The sequence below is a fragment of the Dreissena polymorpha genome, chromosome 9 (genome assembly GCF_020536995.1).
Source record: "Dreissena polymorpha isolate Duluth1 chromosome 9, UMN_Dpol_1.0, whole genome shotgun sequence".
NCBI lineage: Eukaryota > Metazoa > Mollusca > Bivalvia > Myida > Dreissenidae > Dreissena > Dreissena polymorpha.
Window position 1 is genome coordinate 83,945,247 of NC_068363.1, and position 26,510 is coordinate 83,971,756.

Below are 26,510 nucleotides of genomic sequence, written 5' to 3' on the forward strand. Positions count from 1 at the left end.
ATTCTGTCGAGCCCGTGTATAAGCCCATGAAAACCCCGTTGATTCTGCACCCTGCATACATTTGATAACAAATCAAGAGTCAATGCTTTTTCGGCCACGCTGTTAACCTTGATTTATTGGGGGTAATTATAACCAGCGAGAACATTGACTGCCAACAGAATGGCGCAGAAGTTTGTGTTGCGTGGAATTCAAACATTATAACAACAGCTTAATGCAACAAAAACTGTTCGACATATAACAATTTATATAGTTGTTTGAATTAAGAGAAAATAAAGAGTTAGAATAAAGAGTTAAAATAAAGTAAAGGACATGTTATAGACATATTTTCGTACTTAGCGTATTCATACAGGATTTAATAATTTTATTTTATGATCAAAACGGCATAAGCAATCACAGACAGAAATAACTTATTTATCAAGCCGATACAAGCTATCGAATTTAAGTAAAGATTAGATTTATGTAAATGAATGTTATTTTGTATAAAGAACTATTTCTTGAATATATATTACCTTTGTATTCCAATAACAAATACATTTTATTAATATCATTAAGCATCTTAAGTTTTTTTATATATTCAGATTTCATTTGAGTTTTAGTTCATGATGTATTTGGACCTTTTCGCGTTTTGGTAAATCGACAAACTTATTTTTTTTAAATCAGTTTCGAAAATTTTCGTTTTGATTATGATATTTGCGTAGAAACAGTTAAACTGAACATTAATCATGATCTAAACTATTCATTATATTCATCTTTTGACGATTTGACAACCAGAAAATTGAAAAGCGTTACAAACGCTTTAGCGATTAAATAAATGTGAAAAGTTCTGTTGTTAACTGTACATTTTATGACACAACGAGGATTGCTTATAAAAAGTATATAATTCACAATTCATCGTATGAGCATGGATGGTCGAGTGGTTTATGTGTTCGACTTTTACTCCAATGGTCAATGGTTCGAGCCCAGTTGCGAATAACTTGTTTTCTTTGTTTAATTTTATTGTTTTTTGCTGGAGCTATTTAGTTCCAATGTTTATATTTATCAATTTAAAGCTTTTAATCACAAACTTCAACACATGCCAATATCTCTTAATAAGTCCCTTTAATTAAACTTAAGATAGACTGGTATATACTTTGTTTGAACGACATTCGAGTCATTACAAAAAAACACGATGATCTGAGGTTAGAGCTGTTTTAGAAAAAAACTTGGTTACATTACAGAAAAATCGAACATTATTTCATACTGCTAACTAAGCATTTTAGTGAATTCAAAGCGTGGTTTTGCAAAACAGGTTTATTACAACACAAAATAAGTCGACAGTTTTCACTTACTACTAAGATAAGCTTTTTAGTGATTTCAAAGCGTGCTTTTGCAAAAAAAGCTTTGTTACATTACAAAATAAGTAGACAGTTTTTACTGAATACTAACATTAGCATTTTAGTAAATTCAAAGCGTTTTATCCTTTATGTGTCACGAAAATCCTGTCGAGCAAAGATTGATATGATGTATCATTAAGTGCTATTAGGTTAAAAAATATCTGACTGTTTACACAATAAGGATATTTTGCACCAGTGTATTTAAATTGATGAGTTTGACACGCGTTTATACTGATTTTGGCAATTTTTACACGAATTAAGATATTCATTTCAATTAAATGCGATATATTCCTTGAAACGGTCTGGACAAAACACTTAAAAAAGCGATCATGTTAAGCCGTTTACAGAAATGCTATCTGCATTCTAAGGAGCTGTAAATTACAAACAACTGATTTGTTCAAACGAAATTTGCAAATGATCGAAATAATAGAAACGTAACATCTGTGTAACTATATCTATAACGACAATTACAGTTAATCAACATATTATGAATTACCAAAATATGTACACATCTGTGAACGTATTAATTGTATATATATGAGTGTGCCATTAACAATTGAGAATGCCATTTTCAATAAATAATTGCATACCAATTATTCATATTGCATGGACACGTTCAAATACACTATCAAATATGTACTGGTATATGTTTTTATATTTTAATTTTTATACAACACATAAACAAACTAAACATGAGCTCAATCAGGGACGACACTTTCCGCCTTAACTGGATTTTCATGTAGAAGAGACTTCCTTTAAACGAAAAAATACCATAAAAGCGGTAAGTGTCGTCCCTTATTCTGGGACGACACTTTACGCACATGCATTATGCCCAGTTTTCTCAGAACGCGACTCATATATTTACATTGAAATATGTTTATGTTTCTTTCATAGGATTGTGTTAATTCTCTGTCATACGTTTCAATATTATCATGTTGTGAAAAGATCACCACTTACAGGCCCGTAGTCAGGGTTTTGAAAAGGGGGTGCGAATTTTTGCCATCGACGATTGTTATTGAGCAACGAAGTGGCGAAGGGGGTATTTGCGGGAGGGGATGTCCCCATCCTGCAATCGGGGGCTTTGGAGGTCCTCCCCCAAAAATAATTTTGAAATGAAACGTTAACTCCTGCATTCTGGTCACGTTTTAACTGTATTTAGATACTGAAGTTATAGAGCATTTGTATATGAAATTCCACTTTCATTGATCATACTCAGTGACTGATCGACATGAATATGATATAACAGACCTGTATTCCCCACCACGTTTTTCAAAAACCACCTTTTTGGATCAACGGATATATATCATTTTATGCTGTGTTTAACTCGACACTAGTATGCGCATACACACTTTGTTTACATATGCAACAACAACTTTATAGAATGTAAAATCAACAATAAGAACGGTATAAAATATTATTATTTATTGGAATCTTGATAAAATTGGTTTGTTTTACCATTCAACATTATACCATTCATAAATCGAGCAAATTAAATATTTGACTTGTTTTTCAAAACAATTGTTTGCCTGATACTATGGATAGTACCAGATGCCTAGCATTGCTCTAAACGTGCTTATAATGCATTGTACAACAAACACTGATTTAAAAAAAACTGGGCCTTCTCTAATCTGCATCAATACTATAAAAATATAAAATTGAATAACTGGTTACTTAAGTTTTTGTAAACTATTTTTAACAAATATTTTTTTTCTTTTTATAAACGAATTTCAAAAACATGTAACACTTAAGGCTTCATTTAGACCCTATAACAACAAACTACTGGCCCTATGGTCTCGAAGTCCTAAACAATGTATACCAGGACGTTGAAGAAAAAATATGTACTTATTTGCCCATTATATGCTCAAGATCCGTCACAGTAGATGAACATTAAACGTTAACGTCCACCTGATCATATGTTATAACGTTTTAAATTCATTATAACAACTGTTAAAGAGTAGGACATTCCTAGTGTCAAGTTTGACATAATTAAAACATTGTGGAAAGTTATGTTTAGGGTACAGAACAGATGCCATTAAGTGTTGGTAAACTACAAAAAAGGCTACATTGCTTTTTAGAAATGATTTGTTTTCTTGTCATTCAACAAAAAAATTATGGGTATGTACACTGATTGTTAACTCACATTCGCATCTCATGAAACTTTCGTTCATGTTCACGATTCAAAGCAGGCGGGTTTTATATACATACAATTGCGTCAAAACTTCAAAATCCATATCAACTTTCGTATTGCTAGTGAGTTAATCAGATAGCAGTGTTCAGAAACAGGCAGCATCCTCACAAAATGCAGTTGCAGGCGCAAACTGGCCTAAAAAACTTTGAAATACATAAATTTGTGTATTCTTAAAACGCTTTCGGTTATTCACTTAATTATTTGTCAGATACTAAATAGTTGACGCTTATGTATCTGTCGAAAAGTATGCTGTGGTCTGGCAATGCAATATCGGCGTACACTAAATAATCGATCGGACACTAAGAATCGGGTCAGACACTTACTAATCAATCAGGAACTCATAATCGGTCAGGCATATCAATAGCCGTCTGCTTTTTTTTTGCTTGATCATGTATGCTTGGTTCTTGTTTGCAACATGTACAGTATTAATGTGCTTAAACAAAAATATCTGAATGTCTTTATTACGTGGAACCATTCCGCAAATATTGGGGTCATCGAATTTTGTTAAAATTTGTGACCCAACCATGTTGCTTTTATCGCAAAACTCAACAGTTTCTATAAATTTGGCAATCTCAGTGAGATTTGCATGTGTGTAATTGCATGCATATACACATGTTTATAAAAAGCAACATAATAGTACTACAAAACATCTAATGTTCGGTCAGGCACTCAATAATTTGTCAGGCACTCAATAATCGGTCGAGCACCAATGTTCGGTCAGGCACTCAATAATGTGTCAGGTATCCAATAATCGTTCTGGCACTTATGTTCCGTCAGGCACTTAATAATGTGTCACGCACTCAGTAATCGGTCTGGTACTAATGTTCGGTCAGGCAATCAATAATGTGTCAGGCACTCAATAATCGGTCTGGCACCAATGTTCGGTTAGGCACTCAATCATGTGCCAGGCACTCAATAATCGGTCTGGCACTAATGATCGGTCAGGCACTCAACAATGAATTTGCAAAGCACTCAATAAATGGTCTTGCATTCAATAAACGGTCGGACAGTCAATTATCTGCCAGGGGCTTCTTCCCTTTCTTTCCCGCCTTCTGCGCATACAACCGCTTGTAGTCAAACATCCGGAAGTCGCGAACCATGAGGATGCCGCAGATCATAAAGAGGGCGGCACCAGACAGTGACAGGCCCATAGACCAGAATACGAAGTGCTTGGAGGGCACGTTGAAAATCCATGCGACGGCGCCCCCGACGTTTAACGCCACTGTAACAATGGATATCCTACATTCGAGTCACATGAACAAGATTTTGAAACAATATATTGATAATAAAAAATTTAGACATACATTTTGTACATTCAATTGTGATTTTGAAAGAAATTGTTGTTGCTGTTTCACTAGCGAAAGCGATGTTTAAATAAATCAGATCTATTTCCAGGACATGCAATAAACGTATTGGCGCGAACCTATTTTTTGTACATGTATGTGTTATGTTAGCCGATGTACCCAATACACCGATTTATATGTTTCAAAAAAAGGGAAATTAAAGTGGGGCGTAAGTTTTCAACCGATTACGCCGATTTGCTTTATTTAGCTCATATAGAACATTTGAGCTTAACTCGGTGAAATATTGAACCGTTTCGGCTGATTTACTTCACTAAGCTCACACAACACAAAAGAGACAAATGTTCAATACATTTCACCACATTTTCCTAATTTAGATCACAATGAACATGAACTGTTACCTGTAAATGAGCTAAATGGGTTAAGTTTCACGCATATATGACTTATCTGTATAATGAATTGATGTTTAAGGGTAATCATTTGTAAAAACACATGGTACATTATTTTCTGCTCAGTTTGATTGCAGAAAAAACAACAGACCATGAACGTCATGAAAATGTTATCTTATAGAAATGCCAGCCCTACTTGCAAGGAACGATGACGTCATGATCCAGACGGTGACCCGCTGTGTGCGAACGGTTGGTGACGTCACGTAGTATACGCTGAGAACTATGGCGAGGAACGCCGGCACTATAGCCATGCACTCTAGAGTCCGGGTCACAGTCAGCAGGTCTGAAATCGGTAATACGTCTGTTTGATGTTTAAGTTGGATAATATATATATATATATATATATATATATATATATATATATATATATATATATATATATATATATATATATATATATATATATATATATATATATATATATATATATATATATATATTGCACTATATGTTTCGATGTTATTTAACATGTGTACAGCGCTGCTGTGTCGGAATGTTTGCACTTTAGTTCCATACACGGATTCAATTTCGATTTACATATAGTAAGCCAATATGAAAAAACACATAACAAGATACAGAGAGGTGAATTTCGTGAGTCAAAAAATGCAACATCATCCGTGTAGTTTTTGTTGTTTTATAGCATACATTATTGTGCTATACGAAATCGAATGTATTGCCAATATTAAACATTGCACGTTCATTCATATATAAAAAACACAATTTTTTAACCAGAATAACAACTGCTTTACGTACTGCTAATTTCACTCAGAATTTAATGTTTTAAAATTCAAAATTAATAGATATTGTTACAACTTTCTAGATGTTTGCGAATTATTTTACAAGATTTATCACAATTATTAAACAATAAGCAAATTTTGCACAAAGTTGAAAAACGTGTTTAAGTAGAACGACCATAAAAAGGTTTGAAATGTTCTAACTATGATGGTTGCGTAGAACTCTATATACGAACGGCGTAAAAGGCGGTGATGATTAATAAACCCCAGTCCCACATACTTGTCTTGTAGACGGCGGCCAGTGGTTCACCATAGCAAGGCGCCCCTATCTCTCCGGAACAGTTCACCTGCTTCCACAACCCAACCGTCACGTTCACCTGAAAACACGCCTACGTCAAGATTATCACGTTAGTACAATGGGATGGAACAAATACTTAAACAAGTGGCCCATGCCACTTAGACATTTAAGGGCATTGCAGAAGTTCTATTTAGCACGAAATCCATATGGTATACAGTCGAAACTGACATAACGGCCACTTGATAATAACGGTCAAATGCAGACAACGGTCAGTCTGGATTCTTCCCGACGAAAATCACTCTATATTACACTTTAGAAAAACGGCCAATCATCCATAACGGCCAACGGCCACTATATTCCACTCCGAAAGTCATGTTAGGACCGAAAACAACGGTCACGCGTCATTGGTTTCGAGTCGCGAAAATTAAAAACACAGCACATCATTTGTCCGTCTATTTCGCGGGTAAAGCATGTGATAGCGATAATTGCCTTTGCTATTATAATGACGACCCGCTGCGAGTAAACAAATAAAAGGGTGTTGGGAAGGTTTGTTTTCGGGGATAATTATAGTCAAATATGTGTACTCCATTTTTTACATGTGTGTTTAATATAATATTCAAAGTCAACTAACATATTTTACTTAGATTTATCTTGTTTTAGTATTAGTTTCTTAGATTTTTTCGACAAGTCTTATGTTATATAATGGTTATATTATTAGAATCAGAACTCCCGCATTACCCTGCTGCTGACTGTTGTCACCTTCATCCAATATGGCGTCGCCAGGCCAGCGCAGTGGATAGCTATCGCCGGAAGTAGCAACAAAAACGCGAGTTTCGCCCATGCCGAGGCGAGGCCGCAAAACGCCATTGCAAACCGTATAGTGCGTTAACAACGTTATCAACGTGAAATCAACGATCTAACGTTTATATGTGTGAATCACAATCAACCAGCGTTTCTTACGTATCTTATTAGTTTTATTTTTTCTAACAAGTATTGGAATCTTAAAACAAACACATCCGTTATATATCAAACGTGTATAAAATCCAAAAATCCACGTTTGGTTAGCTAATTAAGTGGACATTTCTAGATAAATTTTCTAATTTGGTTTGTTATAATACACAATCAACTGCAATTGTCTTGATAATATACTGTCGTGAGTACTATTTATCAAAACTTGTGCTTTTTAGCGGATTTCAAATAGATCAATTTAAACAGGAAAGTATTGTTGAAACAACGCACTGACGCGTCAAAAACGCTTCATTGGACTCTTAAACAAACAGAGAAACGTAACACCGTCTCCCCTTATCGGACCATTCAACTGCGCTCAAGTCATTAGACTGAAAATGCTTGTGTGTAGTACTACTTTGACAAAATTATCCGTTCAGTAGCGTCTAGAATTTCTATAACGACACGATATAAATCGCATTCCTGGTGCATTGGTATGAAATACCAAAAATAAATAGTTAAACATAACATAAACAACCATAACTACATAATTATGATTATTAATTATTTTTGATTGCCAAATATGCACGAAGAGTATTTTGTTTCAAGCTCGTTTAATTTAATGAGTTTTTTGCTATCAACGTTCCGCATTAATGAATTCGTTCTTTCGTTTGTTCGTAATACATTTTGCTCTTTTCCAATTGATAACTTGTTTGTAATTACATTCATTCGTCCGTTTGTTTGTAAGTCATTTGTACGTAAAGCCGGTTGTATATTAATCAGTTGTATTCGCATGTTCGTTCATTATTTTAAGAAAAACAAATCTTACAGAGTACACACCATAGTTGCTATGTGTTACATAGTGCACACCATAGTTGCTATGTGTTACAGAGTGCACACCATAGTTGCTATGTGTTACATAGTGCAGACCATAGTTGCTATGTGTTACATAGTGCACACCATAGTTGCTATGTGTTACATAGTGCACACCATAGTTGCTATGTGTTACAGAGTGCACACCATAGTTGCTATGTGTTACATAGTGCACACCATAGTTGCTATGTGTTACAGAGTGCACACCACAGTTGCTATGTGTTACATAGTGCACACCATAGTTGCTATGTGTTTTAGAGTGCACACCAAAGTTGCTATGTGTTACATAGTGCACACCATAGTTGCTATGTGTTACATAGTGCACACCATAGTTGCTATGTGTTACAGAGTGCACACCATAGTTGCTATGTGTTACATAGTGCACACCATAGTTGCTATGTGTTACAGAGTATACACCAAAGTTGCTATGTGTTACAGAGTGCACACCATATTTGCTATGTTTTACAGACTTAACACCATAGTTGCCATGTGTTATTGAGTGCACACCAAAGTTGATATGTATTACAGTGAACACAATAGTTGCTATGTGTAACAGAGTGAACACCATAGTTGCCATGTGTAACAGAGTGCACACCATAGTTGCTATGTGTAATTGAGTGAACATCATAGTTGCTATTTGTTACTGAGTAAACACCAAAGTTGTTATGTGTTACATAGTGTGCACCATAGTTGCTATGTGTAACAGAGTGAACACCATAGTTGCTATGTGTTACCGAGTGTATACCATAGTTGCTATGTGTTACAGAGTGCACACCATAGTTGCTATGTGTTACATAGTGTACACCAAAGTTGCTATGTGTAACAGACTGAACACCATAGTTGCTATGTGTTACCGAGTGTATACCATAGTTGATATGTGTTACAGAGTGAACACCATAGTTGCTATGTGTTACAGAGTGCACACCATAGTTGCTATGTGTTACATAGTGCACACCATAGTTGCTATGTGTTACAGAGTGCACACCATAGTTGCTATGTGTTACATAGTGCACACCATAGTTGCTATGTGCTACAGAGTGCACACCAAAGTTGCTATGTGTTACATAGTGCACACCATAGTTGCTATGTGTTACAGAATGCACGCCAAAGTTGCTATGTGTTACAGAGTGCACACCCTATTTGCTATGTTTTACGGACTTAACACCATAGTTGCCATGTGTTATTGAGTGCACACCAAAGTTGATATGTATTATAGTGAACACAATAGTTGCTATGTGTAACAGAGTGAACACCATAGTTGCCATGTGTAACAGAGTGCACACCATAGTTGCTATGTGTAACTGAGTAAACACCAAAGTTGCTATGTGTTACATAGTGTGCACCATAGTTGCTATGTGTAACAGAGTCAACACCATAGTTGCTATGTGTTACCGAGTGTATACCATAGTTGCTATGTGTTACAGAGTGCACACCATAGTTGCTATGTGTTACATAGTGTACACCATCGTTGCTATGTGTAACAGAGTGAACACCATAGTTGCTATGTGTTACCGAGTATATACCATAGTTGCTATGTGTTACAGAGTGAACACCATAGTTGCTAGGTGTTACATAGTGCACACCATAGTTGCTAGGTGTTACAGAGTGAACATCGTAGTTGCAAGGTGTTATAGGGTGAACATCATAGTTGCTATCTGTTACAGAATGCACACCATTGTTGCTAGGTGTTTTTAATTTAAATGTTGATATTTTCTTGTTTACGGTCACAAGGTTGACTTCAGTGCTGTGTTCCATATTTTCCTTGCAAACAATTATAGTAAAAGCAATGATATGTATACCTATCAGCAGAAATCCTGCCGGCAGATCGATAAAGTGGCATGTCTTGAGACGCTTTAAGATTGTACATACTAGTTTAAAAGCCAAATGTTATACTATGGTTACAAAAGGTTTACATGAGCACCAATAATGCAAATTGTCTCTGTTCCCTGTAAACGCATTCGATGATAAAAACAACATAAATTAAAGAGGTATAGCTTTAGTTAAACGGTAAGTTTATAGTTTAATTTTTATCATTACAAAGAACATTAAAAAAATTATTTTTATAAACCCGATTATATATCTAAAATCTTAGTAAAAGCGGAATTGGCAATTTCTCAAACAAGCAGTAACATACTTATACTTACATCATGTCACAATTGAGCACACGAACGATGCTTCAAACTAAGAAAAACAACAGCATGAAGCAAACAGTCTTGACAAGACCCACCACATACAGACGTAAGCAAAACTGTGACATACTCCATTACACAAATTATAATTCTTATTTAAGATTCAATATGACGCACGTCATCAGTGAAAAAATGTACGTTTAAATAATCACATAGAGAACAAAAACTAAAACGAGCCCCTGTTCGTATAATCATTCAAGTTCTCCTGTATGGGATCCTTCCCGTCCTTGTGCCAGTCTCAAACCAGTGCCTTTGTGTGATTTAGAACTTGTGTATTGCATGATAATTAGTCATGATCAAATATTTAATTGGATATATATACAAGTTTCTCACAACCAAATTACACAAATGAGATGAAAAACAACATTTGGTTATTTCGGGGGGGGGGGGGGGGGGGAGGGGGAGGGGGGAGGGGGGAAGGGGGATACATCTTCTACTACTTATACTTCAGTATGACTACCAATGAAAATTATATGACTACCAATAAGTTTATATCTGATTAAATACTTGTAAGGGACTAGGCGCGGTCAAATAACAGTGCCTATTCAAAATAATTTATTTCATAACACTAGAAGACCATATCAGCATCATAGTGATCGACCTAAATCCATTATTATAGTAATTATAAACACTTAAAACTGATGCGGTAGTTCACACATTTAAAGGCATACACTTCCTGGTTTTGTTATCATTTTTTAATATCACAATTCTACTGTCAGAAGAAAGCACGAAATCGCAAGTACCGTATAATAAAAGGCAAAGAAAACGTAGTTATGTATTTATTTTTTAACAATGCTTGTCAAAACGACTGCATCAGTCTTGACAACGAACAAAATTAAAAAGCTATGTGTACAACAACAATCACTGCACATCATACCAATTTCTTTTATCAACCGTATCAATACACGCACCTTTGGAGATATTTTAGATATTCCAACAATTAAGGTAGTAATAAACGTTATAATTCGAATATTGAAGCAATTATAAAGAAATTATTTCAATGACGGCATGAGAAGTTCCTTTTCCCGCCGATGTTTTATGCCCCCCGGATCGATTTATCGGGGGGATATTGTTTTTGGCCTGTGTGTCTGTCTGTGTGTCTAACTGTGTGTAAATCTGTGTGTTTGTCTGTGTGCCTGCCTGCCCGCCCGCCTGCCCGCCCGCCTGCCCGCCCGCCTGCCCGCCCGCCTGCCTGCCTGCCTGCCTTCCTGCCTGCCTTTCTGCCTGCCTGCCTACCTGCCTGCCCGCCTGCCTGCCTGCCTGCCTGCCTGCCTGCCTGCCTGCCTGCCTGCCTGTCTGTCTGTCTGTCTGCCTGCCTGCCTGCCTGCCTGCCTGCCTGCCTGTCTACCTGCCTGCCTGCCTGCCTGCCTGCCTGTCTGTCTACCTGCCTGCCTGCCTGCCTGCCCGCCTGCCTGTCTGTCTACCTGCCTGCCTGCCTGTCTGTCTACCTGCCTGCCTGCCAGTCTGTCCCAAAACTTTAACCTTGGTCATAACTTTGCAATATTGAAGATATTTGATATGTACTGAAACACACATTCTCAACCCATTTGGAAACGTGGGGAAGTTGTGGCATGGTGTAATTTTAAAAAGCATTTTGAGGAGTTTTTCCAGTGTGCCGAGCAAATGTCCACCCCATTAAATCGCTAACGACATCAAACGATTGCATACAACATATATTAGATGCTGCATGCACAAAAATATTGGCGTCTTGTCGACTTAATAGATAATTTTGCATTTTTCCAAAAGAGATGAAGCCAACGCTAAGGAGATGGTGCTAATGATAGGAGGTGGCGCCAATGCAGGATGTATCAATTAACAGTCGTATTGCAATGACATCATCACATGACGTACATTTGATAGATAATGGTATTTGTTATTTTTACTGTATTTTTCAAAGTACATACGAAGGCCCAAATCTTTACAGAGCATAAACACATTCTATTCTAAATTAGATGTAGTTTTTTAATATATAAGTTATCAACTCAATTAACAAGACACTAACATGAAATAAACATATAGTGCTATATATACCTAAAATGTTTAATAGTAAATAAAACCAATAACTCAATTCTCAACATTATCAAAATAGTTCATCGACAGCAATTTTTGTAAACAGTAGTCTACATGTATGATAATTCAAGAAATAAATATAAGATAATACTTCTTCTTGAAACGATAATTTGTGTCCCTTAATCTAAATTCTTAATTAACTAGAAGGACAAGGTCAACGAATCTTAATTAGTCTCATATATGCTGTTTTTTTCCACTATCAACTCAGAAAAATAAGATAGCTCGGTCTTTTCCCGTTAATTTTTGTGTATAATACATGTTAAATGTTCTTATTTTACAAAGACAAACGTTTAAATCCATCAAGACATAATTGGAAAACTACTTTTTCTAATTAAAAACGCACGTGACTTAAATGTGCTGAAGTAGTTTACTTACAAAAATAAACGTAAGTCCTGTAAACATAATAGAAACCATTACATAAAATATGTCACTTTAAAATAACTATAAATGTGTATAAATATTGTATAATTTGGAAAGTTGTGTTGTCGTTATATTTTGTGAGATTACGAGGAGTGTTTTTGTAAAGTTTTAAGTACATGCAAAAGTGAACTTAAGGCCAAGTGGTTTAAGAGCTATACATTTACTCCAAGGGTCAATGGTTCGAGCCCAGGTTATGATTTCTATTTCTATCTTTTTTAATACTGGAACTCTTTAATTCCGATTTAAACATTTATCCATTTAAAGCATTTAATAACAAACTTCAAAACATACCAAAATCAGTGAAAAGGTTCCTATAACCCAGGAAAACACTTTTTAAATTCAGTTTACTTATGAACTTATTTAGCTTTAAAGCATTGTTGATGTTATTTTAGTTGCGTTAAAGCAACAAGAGCTTCCCAAAGACATTGCGCTCGACTATTATTCCACTTTGTTAATATAATTTATGTTTTCTCTCAGTCACTGTGTACAAATAATTCCAGAACATAAAAGAAAAACAACACATAAACTGTGGAATCCGCGTATCGGTGTTTTAGGCCTTTGTCTTCAAATAAAAAATTGTTATCGTAATAAATAAGAAAAACCACATCGGTTCGTTGTTTTTATCCATTTTGTGAAGAAATTAAGTTGCATATGATACGAGGGGACATTTTATCTCGATATCAGCTTGGTGTTGCTTACGAATAATAGTATGTTCGTTGTAGCATGCCCATATATGTACAAATAAAGCACCATTTAACACGCGCATCACCATGCGACATCATTTTACGATGATTTTTTTCTATTCGATAAAATAGCAATCGAAAAACGTGAACAACTTTCTCAATCCTTAACAAAACTTATGCGACTGTGCACGATTTTGAAAAAGACATCGTATTTTGTTATTAACGAGAATAGGCCATTTAACGGTTATTTTTGGTTTATAATAAAGTGGAAAAAACCGGAACTAAGAAGTTTTGTGCAGATATTCGGCATGTTTTGGATTACATCGATACATCGTAACCACCGATACGCAGTACTCGCAGTATAACAACAAAACAACTGTCTAATGTAACATGCTAATGAATTCAATAATCTAGAAGTTTTCCGGACATTATGATTTAGTTAACCAAGCAGACTACTTTAATATACTCAATTATACGATAAAAGTCACATTAAGTGTAATCATCTATATTTCGTACAACTACCTCATTAAAGAAGACCCGACAAGCTTTCCATAATATTTTAGTTTACGGAAACTATTTCAAGTAACTATGTCAAGGACGATATCCAGCTAAATTATAGTGCGCAGTAAGAGCAGTAAGCTTTAATTTAACAATTCGCACCAGAAGCTAAAAACATTAAGGTATTTGTGATTTTCTTTTCAATTTCAGTTGATTTGTCGTATCAGTATTTAGATGACAAGTATTTATTATATTATTCATATCGTGCTTCAAATTTAAAATGATAATAACAATCTACACCTACTTTCGTTTTCGAATATCATTATACGTGGATGTTTCGAACCACTATTATGCTTCAAATGGACATTGTATTACTATGTTAATCACTCAATAATCGTTGCAAACAATAAGTATACGTATGTCAGCTATAATGTGAAGCCATTTTACGTTCGTATAAAAACTAACGACATACAAATCGAGCTTTTATTTTGAATTCAGTTTCGATTTAGATATAATGGTGGATGCATTCCATTCTGTTGTGTTTACTTGATTTATTATTTAATTGCATAATTCATCATGTAATTTACTTCTGTCTCTTAAAGCTAAAAAGGCATTATATGATTTGGGCGGGAATTTAAATATAATATAAATTCAAAAGATACTAGTTCGCTGTTTCACAGTTTGTCTAAATGACATTTTTTTTACAAAATGGTCCTATTAAAAAAAATACTGTATGCATTATTTTAAAACAAGCAAAATCACTCTCCTGACTAAGAAAGAAGTTACACGTGCATGCTCTTTCATCGATAATCATCCATCGAAATCGTATACAGTCTAAATTATTGTCGACAATTTAGCAAAACCGTGAATTACCAACATAGGGTTGTAACTACTTTACACATTCAAAAGCATGCGCGGTGTAGCGTACAAGCTTTAACTTTTAACTTCTAGAGGTCCCTGTGTATACATTTTATTAAACTCGGTATTTATGTTGTTTGTTAAAGTTGATTTTATCTGTGAAGTTATTGCTAGCATGCTCGTAACAAGTATATCATAGGTTGTAATATAGCTCTACATTTTTATTCACAACCTGAATACATGTAAATGATAAAAAACGTCCCAGTTATTTTCAAATATGAAATTTCAATGATATGTCAATATGATTTATCTAAAAAATTTAAACAGCAACTACAATAGAGCGGTTGTAGTTTTTTCATTTGACTTTTTAGTCAAAGATGAGATCCGAGCATATGATGAGAACATGTTTAACAAGCAAATTCGTTGACTTGACATCCCCCGCTAATTATCCTCATTGATTTCTATTAATAGAATAATATACACCCATGACGTTTCATTTTTTACGCAACTAAATTATAATGTATGCAATAATCCGTGAAACATTACATCATACAAAAAAACAAAGACTATAACTCTTATTTAAAAAAGTGTATGGTTTTCGTTCTTAAGCATAGCACTTCTCCTCATTTATATCAATACACCCATGAAGTTTCATGTGGAAATCTTGTATGGTTTCTGAGATATAGCACTAAAAAGTTAAAGCATAAACAAGGGCAATAGCTCAAATTTAAGTTAGTGTTGAGTAATTGATTTTGTGCATGGCACTTCTCCTCTATGATCTCTATAGACCCATTTAGTTTCAAGTTGATATCTTATATATATTTTCTGAGATATGAAAAGTTTGTGACAGACTGACGACATGACGGACGGACAACGCCAGCTTTATATCCCGCTGCCTTATGCGGGGGATAAAAATAATAAAAAAGAACCAAATGTATTTATTAAATTCCTCAATAAATTCATTCTGAACTAAAACGTTCTTAAAATGAAATATTGTCAGAACAACTAAATGATTAAAAAATTTAATTTTGTTCACGATTTTTATGCAAAATAATATTTCTTTTTTTCAAATCGACACTCATACATTATTGAATTACTATGTTTTTTAGTTTCCGCTTTATTTTGGGCTGGATAAAAAAGACCTCGAGTCCAATCAAAATGAAACAACTAAAATATCTGCATATGCCTCTTAGCTAACGTACATCTAATTCCAAATAAAACAGTTATAAATATATATTTGTCAGTAATACAGACAAAAATAACACATGTCATATTGAATTGTAAACGTGTGTTACGATTTAACACAAAACATGCTGAGAGACGTGTGTGTATTTCAGAGGAATTCATCATGGTTAGCGTTCCACGTGCGATGCATTCAAAAGACTTCTACGACGAGAAGTACATATTCCGCCAACCACCCTTGGTGGTGTTTATGGCAATGGATTCACCGAGGGGTACCAGGGAACATTCCAAGGCTAAAGAAATGGTGAAAGATGAGGGCTCGAAACTTGTCCATCGCGAAGTAGATGTGGATATGAAGTTGTTGGATAAATTCTTCCGCAAGCTCAATCCAGACACAGTAATTAAGCGACTCGTCAATCACACGCGTGCAGAAATATTCGAAGAAATAGACAACATCAACGCAAACAGCTACGACGCATTTTATTTTGTCGTTTTATCTTACCTAGACAAAGGCCACCACCACCATCATCATGAACATGAGGCCAGCGATACGGGATTCAAAATCCAGTTTTACGACAAGTCTATAGAAATGTCCGAGCTGATGGACCGCGTGAAGAGTCGCCCAGGGATGGCCTTGAAGCCGAAAGTCTTCATTGTGCAGGCGGATGACTTGGAGCTGCTCACCCCGAATATCATCCACAAAGCTATCCCCAGCGGACCTGGATACAAGGAAAGCATCGTAAAGATTCCCACAGATGCCGACCAGCTTCTCTTGGTGTCAACCATACCCCAGAGTCTGGTTGAAAAGGGCCATGCGACATCAGTAGCTCATTCTGACGGAGGAATAGTCACACACCCGACCGAGCAAGACGAGCGAGCAAGAAGGGAAAATTCCGGTCACACCATACCAAAAAGCTCGTTGCTGATCCAAGCGTTTGCCCAAGTTCTACGTGATTCTGATTTGGATGTGTTCAGCAACACGCCCACTATCAACGGAAAGGTATTGGAGTTGTTAAAATCACTTCAACTTGGAAACGAGTTTGATGACAAAATACCCGTGCCAAATGTGTATAGCACGTTAACCAGGTTTCTGTGTCTGAAGTAATTGACCATTGATCTGCTTGCACACTGCACTTATATCTCTGTGTAATTAAAGACTATCAATATACATTGAACAGACTTTAATCAATGAGATTTTGTAAAACATGATATACCGGTTTGTATATTATGCACCAAGTTTGTATTTGTCATAAATGCACATAATTTTAATCCATATAATTCGTGTATGCATGTTTGCTCTGTATTTTACATCGTTTCTCTAACATGACTCAGATTATATTGCAATCAGTAATAGGCTTCTAACACAAGACTGTTTATTTTATCTGTTTACATTTACAGAGGTATGCGGTTTAGTACTTGTATCTGCGATATTCACATATTGACATTATTTGAAGAATTATCAATAAAAATTATTTACAGTATGTTTTATTACAGTTTAAAGATATATAACAAAAACTACAGTAATTGTAAATGTCATAGAAAGCTTAGTACTTTTATTAAACCAGTTTGATATGATCTCTTTGCTATCACGTGTATCAAAAGGATTCATAATACATTGCTTAACATGAGTTAGCAGACTTAGCACACTGTTCATCTCTGCTAGCCGATGAGTTATCCGACTTAGCACACTCTTCATCTCTGCTAGCCGATGATTTAGCAGACTTAGCACACTGTTCATCTCTGCTAGCCGATGAGTTAGCAGACTTAGCACACTGTTCATATCTGCTAGCGGATGAGTTAGCAGACTTAGCACACTGTTCATCTCTGCTAGCCGATGAGTTAGCAGACTTAGCACACTGTTCATCTCTGCTAGCCGATGAGTTAGCAGACTTAGCACACTGTTCATCTCTGCTAGCCGATGAGTTAGCAGACTTAGCACACTGTTCATATCTGCTAGCCGATGAGTTAGCAGACTTAGCACACTGTTCATATCTGCTAGCCGATGTGTTAGCAGACCTAGCACACTGTTAATATCTGCTAGCCGCAGACTTAGCACACTGTTCATATCTGCTAGCCGATGTGTTAGCAGACCTAGCACACTGTTAATATCTGCTAGCCGCAGACTTAGCACACTGTTCATATCTGCTAGCCGATGCAGCAGATTAAGCAGCTTTTACAACATGTGTTGCTCGATTCAGAGATTATGTCGAACATGCTGTACGAATGACGCGCGTGTCTTAAGAATACTAAGAGATGTATGTAGAGTTGTGGGAAACACAAAGATCATTGTATTATGGCGTGCCGGTATGCTTTACCGCATTGGCAGGCATTCTCTGCACGACCCTCGAACTGACTAGCCGTGTGATTCTGTATTTAATGTATAAGTTTACATTATGCATTTAAAGTTACTAGTCAATCAACGCGTCATTTTTTCGGGTAACCCAAATTGCAGCTATCGAAATTACTGATAAACCGTTATTTTTGCAATAGACTTGTATATAAAATGCATAAGAATCCGCCCAAAATTATTGCAGAAAAATACTCGCTTATTATATGCCTTATTGTTCCCTTTTCCCCTACCCGGTCACATGACTTGTGTATTGTCCCCCTACCCGGTCATATGACTTGTGTATTGTCCCCTACCCGGTCACATGACTTGTGTATTGCCCCACTACCCGGTCACATGACGTGTTTTGTCCCCCTACCCGGTCACATGACTGGTGTATTGGCCATGAAATCTTTTCTTCTGCAAGGTGCCCTCCACCTCTGAACCAAGTAAGTCTGTTGTAAGTTACTGGCATAAGTATGTGTAATTAGTACTGATAAAACAGCTAACAAAGGAAAAGGTCGAACAATTTTTGAAATGGCACCTTGAAATAGTGCAATTTCCTGCTATCTAATCAGCATTTTGCATGATAAAAGTGCATGTAAAACAAACAAGAACTTGAGTACAGACATCAAGTGTGACAGACACACAGACAGACAGACGGACAGACAGACACAGGGGTAAATCAAATGTCTCTCAAACCACTAAAGTGGTGGGAGACATAATCTTTATGTCAGACCAGAAATTGTTTAACAGTGTTAGATAGATGGACGTCTTACTTAACCTTCTTGGATATCCTACTAGTTCACCACTGTTGGATGGGTGGATATTTATCAAACTTGGTTGTAATAATATTATGTATACCTTGTTGAGTCTTGTGGTTCAAAAACTGTCAAATAAGGCAAAGTCATTGATAAACCTTTTTACAAATTATAAAAATAACCTTTTAAGCAACACTCTTTATTTCAAGTTCTATGAATAAACTAAAACACATTTCAAAGACATCAACATATCAAACAGTTGCTTTTAGAGATTTACATATAAATCTCTCATCAAATCTGGGGAAAAGTATGAGATCTGTCTCATTAGATTAAGAATACCCATATTTTTAAGTATTTACAACAACGTATTTGTGTCATATGTCATATTAATGACTATTGTCAAATAAGCTTTTAAATGATTCAAAAACTCACACATATATTTGTGCATATTAAAACTTAAAATGCATTAATTCATCATTGTTTTAACTTTAAAAAAAAAACTTAAGATGCATCTTTAACATGTACTATAAAAGTTTAATAGTTTATATAAGTTCAACTCTAATTTGAGTAAGACTTATCTTCCTAAAGCAATATCAATAAAGAAAAATAAATTCGACGTAATTCTTTTGCGCGACACACCGTCCCATGATGGTGAACACATGTGCCAAATGATTTTCAAATCTCACGTTGAACGACATAGTTATGGCCCGGAGAAGCTCATTTATGGCCAGTTTTGACCTTTGAACTCAAGGTTTGACCTTGGCCTTGGAGATATGTACGTAATTCTTTCGCGCGACACACCGTCCAATGATGGTGAACACATGTGCCAAATGATTTTCAAATCTCACAATGAACGACAAAGTTATGGCCCGGAGAAGCTCATTTATTGCCATTTTTGACCTTTGAACTCAATGTGTGACCTTGGCCTTGGAGATGTGGACGTAATTGTTTCGCGCGACACACTGTCCAATGATGGTGAACAAATGTGCCGAATGATTTTAAATTCTCACAATGAACAACATAGTTATGGCCGGGACATGCTCATTTATGGCCATTTTTGACCTTTGAACTTTAAGTGTGACCTTGACCTTGGAGATATCGACGTAATTCTTTCGTTCAACACACTGTCCAATGATGGTGAACATACGTGCCAAATGATTTTAAAATCTTACAATGAATGACATAGTTATGGCCCGGGCAAGCTAATTTATGATCTTTGAGCTCAAAGTATGACCTTGACCTTGGAGATATGGACGTAATTCTTTCACGCGACACACTGTCCAATAATGGTGAACAAATTTGCCAAATGATTTTAAAATCTCACCATAAATGACAAAGTTAGGGCCTGGACAAGCATTTGACCTTTAAACTCCAAGAGTGACCTTGACATTGGAGATATCAACGTACTTTTTTCACACGACACACCGTCCCATGATGGTGAACAAATGTACCAGGTCATTTTAAAATCTAACGATAAATGACATAGTTATGGTCCGGAAAAACTTTCGGTTTAAAACACACTAAGTGACCACGTGACCTAGTTTTTGACCTGGCATGACCCATATTCAAACTTGACATAGACATCATCTAGATACAACTTCTGACCAAGTTTGGTGAAGATTGGATGAAATTTCGGGACAGACCGACAGACAGACAGACCGCCCGACCGACTGACAAAGTGACTCCTATATAGCCCCCATTACCAATGGTAATGGGGGTATAATTACTGATTAGTTTGGTAGGTACAGCAACGCCACAGAACCACTGAAAGTATCCATTGATAGTGACACAGAGTTTTTCACGCATAACTGATTCGCAATCTTTCGCACCTTCAGTGCCATGGAGCCATACTCTTATACTATACAACTCGTTCAGTAGTATGTAACCAATGTCGGTGTAAAATGAACACAGCCAGACAAATTACTGGTAGTGATTATCAATCGCGCATATATACAATGCTGAGTTTTAAAATTTGGGATAATGTATCAAATATTGAGTCATGCAGTGCTTAGTTGTCAGATGTTGTTTATAGCAAATTTTCATTGACAGTCGAGTCTTCTGACGCAAACCTTGTTCAGTCAGAGGAAGGTTATCCTATGGAACATGAAGCTCAAGAGCCCCGATTAAGACCGTTGTTTCTTTCAAGAACGGCTTCAGTTAAAAGAGGGTTTAGTTTCATAAACTTGTTAAGTGTTGATAGAAACAGGACTTTGCAGGAAATCATTCACCACTTCGATCTTAATATGCAACTTATTATTTGCGCATGTTTTCTTAAGTTTTAAGCATAGTTAATAAATTTCCCAATTTGGATGAAAACGCCACTAATTTCCCAATTTTGCCGGTACCGGCACCATTCCCAAAGTAGTGAGGAAAAACGCTGTTTTTCATCGAGTTTACATTATTTTCGACGTTCTTTAAACTGTTTTTATAGAATGACGAATACACATGTGGTGATACGGATGGTCTGTTTTATAATATTTTATGGTTTTAATATGACGTCATTGCGCGAATGGGAAATGCCCTGAATATTACTTCCGGAAATAATTACTATTTTCAGTTTGGAAATGCGATGAAACTGATACCGTTTAAATGGTAAAGTTTCGTTTATTTCATTTCGTTTAAACGTTTAGAAAAATCTGTAAACGTGATACCCTGAGTTATGATATTTGTACTTTCATAGAAATGATCACTTAGATAATTCATATATCTATTACTACTATCACTGGTTACAATCTACAACTCAGACATGATGTCAGGAAGATCCATCCAGCTAGGATGCTTCTGAGCAAACTCACGTACAACATTGCAAACGTTAATGTCCATGTCCCTATGAATGGAAAGCCGGCACAAAGCGGACAACCTGTCCTGACCCATTGATGATCTAAGTTTTGTCTTAACAAGTCCTAGGGCACTGATACATCATACTCCTTTCACACTCGCATGATGTGACAGGGAACACACATGATATGGACAAAACAGTGTACACAATGTAAATGTTAGGGTACAGCTGGTAATCACAATGTTCAACAGAGCCCTGAATGGGTTGGTTACACCTTTCCACCTAGCCTGCCATAAGTGCAACTCAGCAGGCAAGGACGGAGGGGAAGGGAGATCATCATTGAACCATTCAAGGTTACTAGCATTGACAGGAGAGGAGCACATTTGTTCAGGTATAAGCTTCAATCCCATGTTCCAGTTCTGAAAACTAATTTTCCACGTTTCTTGTTCCCTGGAAATGTGACACAATGTAAGCAATACGCGACATCCTCTTCTACACTAGACACAATTCCTGGATACTTCTGGAGCCAGTATGACTGGAACGTGCGATTTGTTTTGCCGAATCGCGTCTTCTTGTACACGTGTTTTTCTGAGGGCTTCCAGTGGGTAGAGAGGAGATTGTCACGTTCCTCGTCAGTAAGGTGACCATGTCGTCGAGCGTTCACACTGATGACATTGGTGGATGTTGCTGAGGGCGCCAGAGGTGCCGGAGAGCTGAAAATAGATAAAGTAATCGAAGATAATGAAGGGGTGTTGCGGCAGTTTATTTAACCGAGGATATATTTATAGCAACACTGATGATGCTATTATCACAACTCAATATTTTTTATCAGTATCATCAGAATTGACCAAGTTGGTTCATAATACATTTGTCAGTGGTTCGATCCCAGGTGGGGTTAACTTGTTTTCCTTTTTTTTCTTTCTTAAATTTCATTATTGTTTTATACTGGAGCTCTTTAATCCTGTTGTTTACATTGATCAATTTAAAGCATTTAATCACAAACTTCAAAACATTCCGAAATCTGTGAACAAGTACATGTAAGTTATGATTAAGGTCGAGTTTGATACTGTATGGTCTTATGTTTGTGATTAAATATTGTGTTTTATATTGTCTTTTGGTACGGTAAGCTGTTGTGACCCCAGTTAAGACTGTGAACAATTTCTAATGTTTATGCATATTTCTAACAATCTATGTACCCGTACTTGGGTTTTGCCTATTTGCTGTATTTTATGAAATTTGACGTAGACCATAGGGATTGTTAAAACGAAAAATCTCTGTTTCAAGAGCGGTGACCCCCTTTTTTATTTGTGTTTTATTATGAGAATACGTAGATGAACATATTTGAGCAGTTTTGCAGAATTCTATTTGACAGAAGAAAAAAATCCATTTATGTGGTTACAATAGTAACAAATCACGATTTTTTTGGCTGACAGAAAAATTATAAAATAAATAAATAAATAAAATTGACTTGTGTACTCCATTTTATTGATTGTGTGAGGTTTAATTAAATGGGTACGTCTCTTTTCCATTGTCTGCAATGTCTTATTTCCATCGCCTGCAAAAAGGCGGTGAAACACCAAATTACGCAACAATTTTGTTTTATTTAGCAAAACAGTTCAACGCTAAATAGTTTGTGCATGATGTTCAAAGGATTTAAGTTAAAGTATCAAGCAAATACGTTTGTTCGTAATATAAACGACACCGACGGATTAATACATTTAAAACAATTCGTCTAATTTTTTAGTTGTTTCCTACTAGGAGTCTAGCCACGGCGTGAGAAAATAATTATTCGAATTGCATTCGTTAGTACACCGTTAGTACACCTCATCTTTCACCACTGACGATCATAATAAAATCGCATTATTGTTTTTGACTATAAATAGTCTATAGTCTTTATTAGAAGTCGAATATGGGAACAGTAAATACCACTTAAAATCGCAACATGGTTCGTTACTGAAAGTCACATATGGCCAAAGTAAATGGCTCTTAAAATCCCACCATTGTTCATTACTGCAAGTCGAATATGACCACAGTAAATGACTCTTAAAATGACACCATCGTTTATTACTGCAGGTCGACTATGGTCACAGTAAATTACTCTTAAGATGACATCATCGTTCATTACTGCAAGTCGACTATGGCCACAGTAAATGGCTATTAAATAGACTTCATTGTTCGTTACTACTGCAAGTCGACTATGACCACAGTAAATGAGTCTTAAAATGACACAATCGGTCATTACTGCCAGTCGACTATGGCCACAGCAAATGACTCTTAAAATGACACCATTGTTCATGACTGCAACTCGACTATGGCCACAGTACATGACTCTTAAAATGACACCATCGTCCATTACTGCAAGTCGACCCGTCACACAAAAATAAATTATATGATATATAATATATGTCATATAATTTTTTATTTTTTTGTGACGGGTCCCTATGCAATTAAAAAAAAAATAAATTAAAAATTAATTGCCATTCATTAAGTGCGCTGTTGAATTTCACTTGTTACTCAAAAGATTATCACTCTCAAGAGCTAATACCAATTAAATTCATCAAAGAAACTTACCGAAAAATTAATGATGATTGTTTTTTGCCTTCGTCTAAACTTTTTAATTGCTTCAAATTGCAATTTTTTTTTTCACAAGTCCCATGCGGCAGCCATTTGTAAACATTTACATATAGCTAAATGCATCGATGAATTTTATTAGTTGAATGTATCTCTACCAGCCAATCAAATAGCGCAGTTTATCACTTACAATCAATGAATCGCACAGTTTAGCTGGCGAAGGTTAGATCGTCTGTACCTATGGCGCACCAAAGGTGTCGAAACTTTAACTTCTGCTGCAGCTCGAAACTTTAACGTCTGCTGCAGCAGAAAAAATGCTGCTCGAGCAGCATTTTTAAATATCTAGTATCTAGATGCTGCATGACCAGCAAATTCCTGCCCGAGCAGCATTTTTTGTGCTGCAGCAGAAAAATCCTACTCGACCAGCATTTATTTTTAGATTATGACATCAGCCAATCAGAACTCTTATTATATTTGCCATTTGCTGCGAACCTAATTTGTTTGAAAAAAAATGGCTGCTGCCGTGATGGTGCCTTTTTCACACATAGAGGCTGTGCTTCTGAAGGTTCCAACATCGCCTTCGTTTCTGGATGATCTGTCGGTATTTTAAGTATTTGATAGCATTCTAGGGATTACTCTTCAAAGTCGTTACTGCATGCATTACCTGTTATATTATTTTGTCGCTTAATCGTTGTACTTGGTAGGTTAAAACAAAGTTCTTGCAGATTTGAATTTCTTTTTTGAGGGAGATTTGATAGATAAGTGTTCATGATGATATAAGATAGTCGTAAACGGCGTGTGTTTTGCCTCCATCGGAGAACTTTGCCGTAATCGTTCTCCAGGCAGTGGATGATGAACCCAGCCAGGCTTGGTATTGTTATCGGAACCTTTACTTTTGAACTTGACTCTTCTTCTTTGCCATCGTCTGAAATTATTAAAATGTTGATCTTCAATCAGTTAAACAACTACTCCTTCATCTTGTACAGGGACATGTTGATGGCATTTACTGTAACACAGATACGATTTGTCGCAATAAACTCGTACATTTAATTTCATTATTGTTTCCCAAAAATAGGTAATTTTACCGGTCAAGCAACAAGGTGACAATTATTATTTTAATTTATATTCATATATAAACTTTATTTATGCTTTCCTGATGAAGCAGTTTACACGCTTGTAATAATACTGCTCCGTGTAAAATCCATTCGTACCAAGAGCTTTTCGTAAAAATTATAGACTAAGACTCATGAACGTATTAGAATTACCTTTAAAATGTCCAGTATTTAAATGACATTCTGAAGAACTCAATAAATAGTATCAGTAACTAAAGCCTTATTAATTGGAACTTAGTGTAAGTTTCTGATGATAATTAAGTAAAATGTTTATAAAATAACGTCTTGCATCGAATAATGAAATGTATATGAAAATATAATATATATAATATATGCATGTATAGAATAAATTGTATTTGTGTAAAATAAAACGTGTATTTGTAATTGTGCTTAATAAATTACAGACAAGAACAAGCTGTAACTAATTCATACTTACATCACTTGCAGATATGATTCTTGTGGAAGCAATTTGATCGTTCACAAGTTTTCATGTAAAAAGTTTTTTTTAAGCTGAAAGGCATGCGTAATTTAAAATGAATGGGAGCGGCATTCAAAAGTTATGTTTGGTTTCGGTTGATAAGTGCTGCAAGTTTCGTCCTAGTTAACATATAGCTAGTCAAAATACTTATATCACGTTTAATTTTACACTAGAAAAGCAACGTTTTTTCGCCTGTTATCGGGATCCCTTTGTAATCATCTCATTGCGAGACCCATTTAGATCGTTAAACCTTTTATGTTCTTACTACTTAAAATCTATATTTTACCAAACATAGAAACATTAAAAGAATACTCGTACATGGATTTTAAATACAAATACTTCTGTGTTTGTATGCAGGAGAGTATTTATTAAGTGAAACCCAGGAAAGATCACAAAATATCTCACCTCCTACAAAAATGACT

The 26,510-nt window shown here is 35.7% G+C and overlaps 2 protein-coding genes across 3 annotated transcripts; one reads left to right on the forward strand and one right to left on the reverse strand.

The window, feature by feature from the left end:
* Positions 1 to 2,803: 2,803 nt before the first annotated feature.
* On the reverse strand, positions 2,804 to 7,273 carry LOC127845539 (uncharacterized). Its single transcript, XM_052376550.1, has 4 exons — positions 7,082 to 7,273; positions 6,326 to 6,422; positions 5,448 to 5,594; positions 2,804 to 4,783 (listed from the first exon to the last, which is right to left on the reverse strand). Exons 1-4 carry the CDS (start codon positions 7,208 to 7,210, stop codon positions 4,572 to 4,574), a joined length of 585 nt encoding a protein of 194 aa, XP_052232510.1. The 5' UTR covers positions 7,211 to 7,273; the 3' UTR covers positions 2,804 to 4,571.
* Positions 7,274 to 14,099: 6,826 nt separating this feature from the next.
* Positions 14,100 to 17,542, forward strand: LOC127845533 (uncharacterized). 2 transcript variants are annotated; one of them, XM_052376540.1, is made up of 2 exons: positions 14,100 to 14,203; positions 16,217 to 17,542. In XM_052376540.1, the coding sequence occupies exon 2, from the start codon at positions 16,228 to 16,230 to the stop codon at positions 17,164 to 17,166; it is 939 nt and encodes a 312-aa protein (XP_052232500.1). In that variant the 5' UTR covers positions 14,100 to 14,203; positions 16,217 to 16,227; the 3' UTR covers positions 17,167 to 17,542. The 2 variants fall into 2 exon arrangements, with proteins under 2 accessions (XP_052232500.1, XP_052232501.1); XM_052376541.1 differs by lacking the exon at positions 14,100 to 14,203 and adding an exon at positions 14,349 to 14,437.
* The last annotated feature ends 8,968 nt before the right edge of the window (positions 17,543 to 26,510 follow it).